At 44.1% G+C, this 12,687-nt stretch overlaps 1 protein-coding gene across 1 annotated transcript in view; it reads right to left on the bottom strand.

The window, feature by feature from the left end:
• Window positions 1–12,687, bottom strand: part of LOC137332486 (vasoactive intestinal polypeptide receptor 1-like) — a 101,201-nt gene that overhangs the window by 18,974 nt on the left and 69,540 nt on the right. Inside the window, exons 12-13 of the mRNA XM_067996377.1 lie at window positions 11,023–11,152; window positions 6,927–6,968 (exon numbers count right to left, since the gene is read on the bottom strand). Coding sequence (XP_067852478.1) covers window positions 6,927–6,968; window positions 11,023–11,152 — 172 coding nt within the window. The remainder of the gene's footprint in view (window positions 1–6,926; window positions 6,969–11,022; window positions 11,153–12,687) is intronic.

Here is a 12,687-nt window from a genome sequence, read left to right as displayed (position 1 = left end):
GACACTCGACCTACATATAAACCTCTGGACACTCATCATACATATAAACCTCTGGACACTCGTCCTACATATAAACCTCTGGACACTCGTCCTACATATAAATCTCTGGACACTCGTCCCACATATAAACCTCTGGACACTCGTCCTACATATAAACCTCTGGACACTCGTCCTACATATAAACCTCTGGACACTCGTCCTACATATAAACCTCTGGACACTCATCTCACATATAAACCTCTGGACACTCGACCTACATATAAATCTCTGGACACTATTCCTATATCTAAACATCTGAACACTATTCCTATATATAAACCTCTGGACACCATTCCTGTATATAAACCTCTGGACACTCGTCCTACATATAAACCTCTGGACACTCGTCCTACATATAAACCTCTGGACACTCGTCCTACATATAAACCTCTGGACACTCGTCCTACATATAAACCTCTGGACACTCGTCCTACATATAAACCTCTGGACACTCGTCCCACAGATAAACCTCTGGACACTCGTCCTACATATAAACCTCTGGACACTCGTCCTACATATAAACCTCTGGACACTACTCCACTACATAAACCTCTGAACACTACCCTATATACACCCTGGACACTACTATATATAAACCTCTGGACACTACTATATATAAATCTCTTAACACTACTCCTGTACATAAATCTCTGGACACTATTCCTATATCTAAACATCTGAACACTATTCCTATATATAAACCTCTGGACACGATTCCTATATATAAACCTCTGGACACTCGTCCTACATATAAACCTCTGGACACTCATCCTACATATAAACCTCTGGACACTCGTCCTACATATAAACCTCTGGACACTCGACCTACATATAAACCTCTGGACACTCGTCCCACATATAAACCTCTGGACACTCATCCTACATATAAACCTCTGGACACTCGTCCTACATATAAACCTCTGGACACTCGTCCTACATATAAACCTCTGGACACTCGTCCTACATATAAACCTCTGGACACTCGACCTACATATAAACCTCTGGACACTCATCTTACATATAAACCTCTGGACACTCGTCCTACATATAAACCTCTGGACACTCGTCCTACATATAAACCTCTGGACACTCGTCCCACACATAAACCTCTGGACACTCATCTTACATATAAACCTCTGGACACTCGTCCTACATATAAACCTCTGGACACTCGTCCTACATATAAACCTCTGGACACTCGTCCTACATATAAACCTCTGGACACTCGACCTACATATAAACCTCTGGACACTCATCTTACATATAAACCTCTGGACACCCGTCCTACATATAAACCTCTGGACACTCGTCCTACATATAAACCTCTGGACACTCGTCCCACATATAAACCTCTGGACACTCGACCTACATATAAACCTCTGGACACTCGTCCTACATATAAACCTCTGGACACTCGTCCCACATATAAACCTCTGGACACTCGTCCTACATATAAACCTCTGGACACTCGTCCTACATATAAACCTCTGGACACTCGTCCTACATATAAACCTCTGGACACTCATCTTACATATAAACCTCTGGACACTCGACCTACATATAAATCTCTGGGCACTATTCCTATATCTAAACATCTGAACACTATTCCTATATATAAACCTCTGGACACCATTCCTATATATAAACCTCTGGACACTCGTCCTACATATAAACCTCTGGACACTCGTCCTACATATAAACCTCTGGACACTCGTCCTACATATAAACCTCTGGACACTCGTCCTACATATAAACCTCTCGACACTACTCCACTACATAAACCTCTGAACACTACCCTATATACACCCTGGACACTACTATATATAAACCTCTGGACACTACTATATATAAATCTCTTAACACTACTCCTGTACATAAATCTCTGGACACTATTCCTATATCTAAACATCTGAACACTATTCCGATATATAAACCTCTGGACACCATTCCTATATATAAACCTCTGGACACTCGTCCTACATATAAACCTCTGGACACTCGTCCTACATATAAACCTCTGGACACTCGTCCTACATATAAACCTCTGGACACTCGACCTACATATAAATCTCTGGACACCATTCCTATATATAAACCTCTGGACACTCGTCCTACATATAAACCTCTGGACACTCGACCTACATATAAACCTCTGGACACTCGTCCCACATATAAACCTCTGGACACTCGTCCTACATATAAACCTCTGGACACTCGTCCTACATATAAACCTCTGGACACTCGTCCTACATATAAACCTCTGGACACTCGACCTACATATAAACCTCTGGACACTCATCTTACATATAAACCTCTGGACACTCGTCCTACATATAAACCTCTGGACACTCGTCCTACATATAAACCTCTGGACACTCGTCCCACACATAAACCTCTGGACACTCATCCTACATATAAACCTCTGGACACTCGTCCTACATATAAACCTCTGGACACTCGTCCTACATATAAACCTCTGGACACTCGTCCTACATATAAACCTCTGGACACTCGACCTCCATATAAACCTCTGGACACTCATCTTACATATAAACCTCTGGACACCCGTCCTACATATAAACCTCTGGACACTCGTCCTACATATAAACCTCTGGACACTCGTCCCACATATAAACCTCTGGACACTCGACCTACATATAAACCTCTGGACACTCGTCCTACATATAAACCTCTGGACACTCGTCCCACATATAAACCTCTGGACACTCGTCCTACATATAAACCTCTGGACACTCGTCCTACATATAAACCTCTGGACACTCGTCCTACATATAAACCTCTGGACACTCATCTTACATATAAACCTCTGGACACTCGACCTACATATAAATCTCTGGGCACTATTCCTATATCTAAACATCTGAACACTATTCCTATATATAAACCTCTGGACACCATTCCTATATATAAACCTCTGGACACTCGTCCTACATATAAACCTCTGGACACTCGTCCTACATATAAACCTCTGGACACTCGTCCTACATATAAACCTCTGGACACTCGTCCTACATATAAACCTCTGGACACTACTCCACTACATAAACCTCTGAACACTACCCTATATACACCCTGGACACTACTATATATAAACCTCTGGACACTACTATATATAAATCTCTTAACACTACTCCTGTACATAAATCTCTGGACACTATTCCTATATCTAAACATCTGAACACTATTCCTATATATAAACCTCTGGACACCATTCCTATATATAAACCTCTGGACACTCGTCCTACATATAAACCTCTGGACACTCGTCCTACATATAAACCTCTGGACACTCGTCCTACATATAAACCTCTGGACACTCGACCTACATATAAATCTCTGGACACCATTCCTATATATAAACCTCTGGACACTCGTCCTACATATAAACCTCTGGACACTCGTCCTACATATAAACCTCTGGACACTCGTCCTACATATAAACCTCTGGACACTCATCTTACATATAAACCTCTGGACACTCGTCCTACATACAAACCTCTGGACACTCGTCCTACATATAAACCTCTGGACACTCGTCCTACATATAAACCTCTGGACACTCATCTTACATATAAACCTCTGGACACTCGACCTACATATAAATCTCTGGACACTATTCCTATATCTAAACATCTGAACACTATTCCTATATATAAACCTCTGGACACCATTCCTATACATAAACCTCTGGACACTCGTCCTACATATAAACCTCTGGACACTCGTCCTACATATAAACCTCTGGACACTCGTCCTACATATAAACCTCTGGACACTCGTCCTACATATAAACCTCTGGACACTACTCCACTACATAAACCTCTGAACACTACCCTATATACACCCTGGACACTACTATATATAAACCTCTGGACACTACTATATATAAATCTCTTAACACTACTGCTGTACATAAATCTCTGGACACTATTCCTATATCTAAACATCTGAACACTATTCCTATATATAAACCTCTGGACACCATTCCTATATATAAACCTCTGGACACTCGTCCTACATATAAACCTCTGGACACTCGTCCTACATATAAACCTCTGGACACTCGACCTACATATAAACCTCTGGACACTCATCTTACATATAAACCTCTGGACACTCGTCCTACATATAAACCTCTGGACACTCGTCCTACATATAAACCTCTGGACACTCGTCCCACATATAAACCTCTGGACACTCGACCTGCATATAAACCTCTGGACACTCATCTTACATATAAACCTCTGGACACTCGTCCTACATATAAACCTCTGGACACTCGTCCTACATATAAACCTCTGGACACTCGTCCCACATATAAACCTCTGGACACTCGTCCTATATATAAACCTCTGGACACTCATCTTACATATAAACCTCTGGACACTCGACCTACATATAAATCTCTGGACACTATTCCTATGTCTAAACATCTGAACACTATTCCTATATATAAACCTCTGGTCACCATTCCTATATATAAACCTCTGGACACTCGTCCTACATATAAACCTCTGGACACTCGTCCTACATATAAACCTCTGGACACTCGTCCTACATATAAACCTCTGGACACTCGTCCTACATATAAACCTCTGGACACTACTCCACTACCTAAACCTCTGAACACTACCCTATATACACCCTGGACACGACTATATATAAACCTCTGGACACTACTATATATAAATCTCTTAACACTACTCCTGTATATAAATCTCTGGACACTATTCCTATATCTAAACATCTGAACACTATTCCTATATATAAACCTCTGGACACCATTCCTATATATAAACCTCTGGACACCATTCCTATATATAAACCTCTGGACACCATTCCTATATATAAACCTCTGGACATGACTATATATAAATCCCTGAGCATTATTCCTGTGAATAAACCTCTGAGCATTATTATTTATAAACCTCCAACATTACTCTATGTAAACCCCCAAACATTACTCATATATAAACTTATCAACTCCTTAATTAGATCAATAACCTACGATTATTTGAGGTATCCCTTCATCTATATAAACCCCTTGATTCTCTTGTTTAGATTCCAGTTTGGAACTCACTCCTGGGCCTCAGTCATATTCCATATACAAACCATTTGATCTCATTCCTGGGTCTCAGTTATATTCTATATATAAACCATCTGAACTCACTCCTGGGCCTCAGTTATATTCTGTATATAAACCATCTGAACTCACTCCTGGGCCTCAGTTATATTCTGTATATAAACCATCTGAACTCACTCCTGGGCCTCAGTTATATTCTATATATAAACCATCTGAACTCACTCCTGGGCCTCAGTTATATTCTGTATATAAACCATCTGAACTCACTCCTGGGCCTCAGTTATATTCTATATATAAACTATCTGAACTCACTCCTGGGCCTCAGTTATATTCTATATATAAACCATCTGAACTCACTCCTGGGCTTCAGTTATATTCTATATATAAACCATCTGAACTCACTCCTGGGCCTCAGTTATATTCTATATATAAACCATCTGAACTCACTCCTGGGCCTCAGTTATATTCTATATATAAACCATCTGAACTCCTCGATTAGACTCCAGCTTTGGACTCACTCCGAGGTATCCATTATTTGTTATTTAAGTAGTGAAACTGTGGTGCTTTTCTTTGACTTTATTTAAGGAATGACTTCATTTTATGAAGGACACTTGGGGAGTAATTTTAACCCCAAGGAATGGGAGGATTGGGGGCCGGTGGGAGGTAAAAATTACATTTCTTTTTGAAGTGGGACCGCAACCCGGCTCCAACTGCCCACTTCCGGGTTTAACCCAGGCATGTTTTGGATGTACGGCTGCAATCAAAACCCGGAAGTCCTGTCCCCACTTAATACCGGCGGGCCGATACTTAAAGTGGCAATGTACCTCATTGTGATAGTTGAGACACTTAATATTTTGTGTATTAAGTGTATGTAAAACAAGTTCAACCTCACCAGCACAGGTTTCCCATTGCTTCTGATTCACATCAGGTGAAAGCAGGCGGGAAGGGTCAGATCCATGAGGTGAGTGCCTTTCAGACCCCCCTGATCGGCCGACACCCCTCCCCTCGATGATCGACCCCCTCACCACCTCCGATCTACTGGCGACCTCCAGCTCCTCCTGACCTCCGTTCCTCCGACGCCCTCCGATCTCCTCACGCCCAGCCCCCGACCCCCCACACCCACCAATGTCGTCTACAGCCCACGATCTCTCCCTCCCTCCTCTCCAATTCACGTCTCCGTTTCCCTCCTGAAAGGCAGCCAGCTGGCTGTCGAATGGGAAACCCGGAAGCACCATTACTTACCTATAATTGAGTGGCGATCGCAGAATGTGGCGCACTCACTTGACTTCCGGGTTCCCCGTGCGGACACCTACCCGCGCGCTAGTCTCCCAGCTCTGAGCTAAAGTCATACCCTTGGAGTCAGTTACAGACTGGAATTTAATCGAGACATTGAAGGGATTTACAGATAGAAGCTGGATACAGTGGAAACTAACCAGGGGATTCAAATGGTTCATATAAAGAATATAATAGATACCTGACAGTGAGTTACACTCTGGAATCTAACCAAAAGGTTCAGAATATCATGGATGCCTGGGAGTGAGTTACAGACTTGAATCTAACCAAGGGGTTCAGGTAGTTTATACAAAGAATACACCTCTGTTCTAATACCTTCTCCTGAACATTCTGCCCCATGTTCTAACAGGCATGACTGGCAGCCGTAGAATCAGGAGGGAGTCCTAAGAAAACACAACAGACCAGCCTGCTCCTGACAATCGGTGGGGGCTCTGCCCCAATCATGCCTCCTCCATGCATTCCCACCAGCAAATACATTTGGAGTCCTTACCTCTTCATTCAAGAAACAATACAGCAGAGCCACAGCAAAGCCCTGTTCAAAAAAAAGGAATAGTTTCAGTTAACTTAGAACCTTACAATTATATCCAGTTATTCAATATTGCTATGAGTTTGTGTGTGTATGTGTTGAAAGAGACACTGGACTCATTTAAGAAATAGCTAGATGCTGTAATGGGATGACGATAGGGTTGATGTTCTGGTTGGGGCAGATCACAAAGGCCAAAGGACCTTCTTTACCCAAACCTACCTTGTGATCTTGTGAGAGTTTCTCAGTATAGAGCGCATTATAGGGAGAGTATGTGAAAGTGTTATGAGAACATGGTTTTAGGAGTGGGAGGTTGTACGTGATTATGTGTCTGCCGTGGCTCAGTGGTTAGCACTCTGGCCTCTGAGTCAGAAGGTTGTGGGTTCAAGTCTCCCTCTCCAGAGTCTTGAGCCTGTAATCTAGGCTGACACTTCAGTGCAGTGCTGGAGATGCTGTCCTTTAGATGAGACATTAAACTGAGGCCTCCCAGGGCATTATTGCAAAGAAGAGTAGAGGTGTTCTGGCCAATATAATTCCTCAACTAACAATTGCCAAAACAGATTATCTGCTTATTATCTCATTGCTGTTTGTGGGACCTTGCTGTGCACAAATTGGCTGATGTGTTTCCCTACATTACAACAGTGACTGTACTTCATTGGTTGTAAAGTGCTTTGGGATGTCCTGAGGTTGTGAAAGGTGCTATATAAATGGAAGTTCTTTCTTCATGCCACAACTGTTTCAAGCACCAGTACTATTAAAGAGTCAGAGATATTTCCAACAATGTGATCATCCCCTGCCCCAGCTACTTTGAAATTAATTCATGGCCCATTATTCACAACACCTTTGTGCCTTTGTTGTTTCTGTATTACTCAGTTGAGTTCACCCAAAGTATCAAATGGTACCTACGCTCCATTTAATCTGGTTTGTTCCCGGATACCTGTGAAAGTTATCATTATGCTTCATAAAGCAGTATGAACATAAAAGGCCCATTGTGTCTCACAGAGTATTTAGAATGTTTGTTGCTTGTATGATTTCACTTGAACAAAGGTTTTCCACTCTCAGTCTTGTTTGGAAATCTGATTACTGAATCAATACTTCAGGATAAGACCTAGCCTTCATCACTGCGTATTCAGTGGGACTCAGATAAAGTAATAAATTCTGGGTTAGTTAACACCTTTAAAAATAAAATCAATCATTTCCTTTCAAAAATGGGCACTGAGCTTGTAGGGAATAGTTTTCATCCATGCCTCTGTTACCTCCAGTCTCGACTACTCCATTGCTCCCTTGCCCGGCCTCCTACCTTCCACCCTCCATAAACTTCAGCTCATCCGAACCTCTGCTGTCTGTATCCTAACTCACACTAAGTCCCGTTCACCCATCACCCCCTGTGCTCGCTGGCCTACATTGGCTCCCGGTCCGAATTTAAAATTCTCATCCTTGGGTTCAACTCCCTCCATGGCCTCGCCCCTCCTTATCTTTGTAACCTCCTCCAGCCCTACAACCCTACGAGATCTCTGCGTTCCTCTGACTCTGGCCTCTTGCGCATCCCTGATTCCCTTCGTCCCACCACTGGCGGCCGTGCCTTCAGCTGCCTAGGCCCTCAGCTCAGGAATTCCCTCCCTTAACTTCTCCGCCTCTCTCTCTCCTTCTTTAAGACGCTCCTTAAAACCTACCTCTTTGACCAAACTTTTGGTCGGCAGTTCTAATATCTCCTTATTTGGCTCGGTGTTTGATAATTACTCCTGTGAAGCACCTTGGGGACCTTTTATTACATTAAAGGCGCTACATAAATGCAGATTGCTGTTCTTGTTGGCAGAAAGAGGAGTTGAAAATTGTTTGCTGTTATCCCAATATGTGGATTCCGGAGTTGTGGGGGGGGTAGATTTTAACTCTCGGGTGGCTGACTGGAAGTGCCCACCAGCTGCCAGCCTATATTGGGAGCCAAGAGGCAGGAGCCATTTCACAGGCCTCATTTAAATAGAACAGGCAAGCGGCCTACCCCGAAATAGGCTCCACCGTTCAGCCGCCCGCAAGTTCAAGTCTACCCTCTTGACTCTACATAATGGGTTAACAGCAATCAATTGGATTGAAGCAGTTCAGATGGGAATTAAGGAAGAGAGTATGTAGACCAGCAGGTAGGAGGTGTCAGCGACTGAGGCAGTCAAAAAATCCACTGAATGGCTTTTCCTTATTCCAAGTTGTTATGTTCTTACATAACCTCCCTGCAACATTATCTATATTCTTTTAGAGTAAAGATTTACACAGAGGGCGGTGATTATATGTGGGGGCAAAATGTCCTCCAAGCCATTGGAGGCAGAGAGAGTTAGCAAATTCAGGAGTTGTAATAACAACAATTTGCATTTATATAGCGCCTTTAACGCAGTAAAACGTCCCAAGGCACTTCACAGGAGCGTAATCAGACAAATTTGACACCAAGGCACATGAAGACATATTAGGACAGGTGGCTAAAAGCTTGGACAAAGAGGTAGGTTTTAACGAGCGTCTTAAAGGAGAGATAGAGAGGTGGAGAGATTTAGGGAAGGAATTCCTGAGATTAGGGCCTAGGCAGCTGCCAGTGATTGAGCGAAGAAAATCAGAGGCCAGAATTGGAGGAGCGCTCAGTTCTCGGAGGGTTGTAGGGCTGGAGGAGGTTACAGAGATAGGGAGGGGGTGAGACCATGGAGGGATTTGAACATGAAGATGGGAATTTTAAAATCGAGGCATTACTGGACCAGGAGCCAATGTAGGTCAGCGAGCACAGGGGTGATGGGTGAACGGGACTTGGTGCGAGTTAGGATAGGGGCAGCAAAATTTTGAATGAGCTCAAGTTTATGGAGGGTGGAAGATGGGAGGCCGGCCAGGAGAGCATTGGAATAGTCCAGTCAAGAGGTAACAAAGGCATAGATGAAGTTTTCAGTAGCAGAGGAGCTGGAGCAGAGGCAGAGACGGACGATATTACGGAGATGGAAGTAGGCGGTCTTGGTGGTGGAGCGGATAGTGGATCGGAAACTCATCTCAGGGTCAAATAGATAGATATTTGGCAGCGACGGTGATTGAAGTGTACAGAGATAGAGATAAATTCCGCAGCACCATTGCATCCACGGAAGTGTGATGGGGCAGAACATCTGCTCGCCACCTTGATCTGCTACTGACTCTGTCCCAAATCCTGGGGATGGGGACTCACTTACATAATGGGGGTTCACTTACATAATGGGGGTGGGCACCCATGCCCTTTAGCAGCGTAATGGGGGTACGCCAACTCACAGGGGCTGTGAAATTTTCTCTTTTTCTTTAACAATCAGTTCTGGGACTGATTGCCATTCGCCTTTAAGAAACAATTGGATGCAGCAATGGGCAGGAGAGTATAGGGTTGTACTAAATGGATGCATTAGGATGGGCTGAAAGGCCTCCCTCAATCTTTAAGTATCTTTTGACCCTGTGCTCAATAATTTGAGACATACATAAATTAATGGGCGTGTGGATTTAAACTTTATATGTGTCCCCGAGGTATTAGCTCTACAGCCCGTTAAGTCACAAAGCTTAGATGCCCAAATGGTCCATAATGCCCTCTTGCAATGCTGTGCATCCTATTAACCTTTGTACCTACCCTCACCCTGAGTGTCTGTCAGCACGTACAGAACCCACTGCTTATAGGGGGCAGGTTGGTGTTGACATGATTTGCCCTCTATACACGGTGGACAGTAAAACCATCAAGGTAAGTAACCAACACACTGTAAAAAACTAGTCAAATCTCACTTAGCAACTGCCTCTCCTAACTGTTAACAGTTGTATCCAGAATCTCATCACTAAGCTAACCGCACTTTATCGAGATGATTGAAACTGCTTGATGACCCGGCTTTGCCTGAAATCAGCACAGCCTTTTAAATGGGTAAGTACAGGGTTAGTACTTACTGATCTGCCCGAAATAGCTGCTACCTAATACGTTATAAGCGGCGCCTTTATAATTGACTCCCTATGGTACTGGCAAACGGTCAGTGCCATTTGCCTGATATCGGCAGCTGTCCGAGCTGAGTATGGGCGGTCGAAGAGGCGAGGTCTGTACCTGAAACGATCCTATCCCAAGCTCGATGTGAAGTCTTAGATCTTCCGCTATGTGATCCGGGAAAAACACGCACACTATATAATGGACGCCAAAGAGCGGGATGAGGAGCAGAGTCGATTTCGTCAGTCTCCTGAAAAAAAAAAATAGGGATTTTTTTTTTTAAATACAGTGAGCTTGAAGTGCTGTCTTTATCTCTGGAAAGGGCAAACAGTGAGAACTAATATGTGGTAAGGGTTGTGTGGAGTGCCACTGGGAATGTGTTTGTGAAGCTTTCCTCAGTTCAATATCTCTCATAGGCAACCTTGCTTTAGAACCGGTTTAGAAGTTCACGAGAAACAAAGGGATTTACGGTGTTGCTGTGCAGAGTCGCCAGAGAGATTCCTATCCCCATGTCTGTCTCATTCTTGTCACAAAGACACAGCACGTTTTTAGACATTAAAGGCAGCACCTCAAGTTGATCAGGCAGTTAAAAAAGAGCCAATGGAATTCTAGGTTTTATTACAAGAGGTACAGAATATAAACACCATGAAGTAATGGCGAGTCTTTATAAAGCCTTAATAGAACCTCAGTTAGAGTACAGTGTGCAGTATTGGGCTCCACTCTACAGGAAGGGTATTGAGGCTTTAGAGAGGGTGGAGGGCAGATTCACTAGGATTTTTTTTAATTTTATTTTTTATTCGTTCACGGGATGTGGGCGTCGCTGGCAAGGCCGGCATTTATTGCCCATCCCTAATTGCCCTCACCGCTGCAGTCCGTGTGGTGACGGTTCTCCCACAGTGCTGTTAGGAAGGGAGTTCCAGGATTTTGACCCAGCGACAATGAAGGAACGGCGATATATTTCCAAGTCGGAATGGTGTGTGACTTGGAGGGGAACGTGCAGGTGGTGTTGTTCCCATGCGCCTGCTGCCCTTGTCCTTCTAGGTGGTAGAGGTCGCGGGTTTGGGAGGTGCTGTCGAAGAAGCCTTGGCGAGTTGCTGCAGTGCATCATGTGGATGGTGCACACTGCAGCCACAGTGCGCCGGTGGTGAAGGGAGTGAATGTTTAGGGTGGTGGATGGGGTGCCAATCAAGCGGGCTGCTTTATCTTGGATGGTGTCGAGCTTCTTGAGTGTTGTTGGAGCTGCACTCATCCAGGCAAGTGGAGAGTATTCCATCACACTCCTGACTTGTGCCTTGTAGATGGTGGAAAGGCTTTGGGGAGTCAGGAGGTGAGTCACTCGCCGCAGAATACCCAGCCTCTGACCTGCTCTCGTAGCCACAGTATTTATATGGCTGGTCCAGTTAAGTTTCTGGTCAATGGTGACCCCCAGGATGTTGATGGTGGGGGATTCGGCGATGGTAATGCCGTTGAATGTCAAGGGGAGGTGGTTAGACTCTCTCTTGTTGGAGATGGTCATTGCCTGGCACTTATCTGGCGCGAATGTTACTTGCCACTTATAAGCCCAAGCCAGGATGTTGTCCAGGTCTTGCTGCATGCAGGCTCGGACTGCTTCATTATCTGAGGGGTTGCGAATGGAACTGAAGACTGTGCAGTCATCAGCAAACATCCCCATTTCTGACCGTATGATGGAGGGAAGGTCATTGATGAAGCAGCTGAAGATGGTTGGGCCTAGGACACTGCCCTGAGGAACTCCTGCAGCAATGCCCTGGGGCCGAGATGATTGCC

The sequence above is a fragment of the Heptranchias perlo genome, chromosome 2 (assembly GCF_035084215.1).
Source record: "Heptranchias perlo isolate sHepPer1 chromosome 2, sHepPer1.hap1, whole genome shotgun sequence".
NCBI lineage: Eukaryota > Metazoa > Chordata > Chondrichthyes > Hexanchiformes > Hexanchidae > Heptranchias > Heptranchias perlo.
The sequence above is the reverse complement of the archived record's forward strand: the minus strand, read 5'-3'. Positions and strand labels throughout refer to the sequence as shown.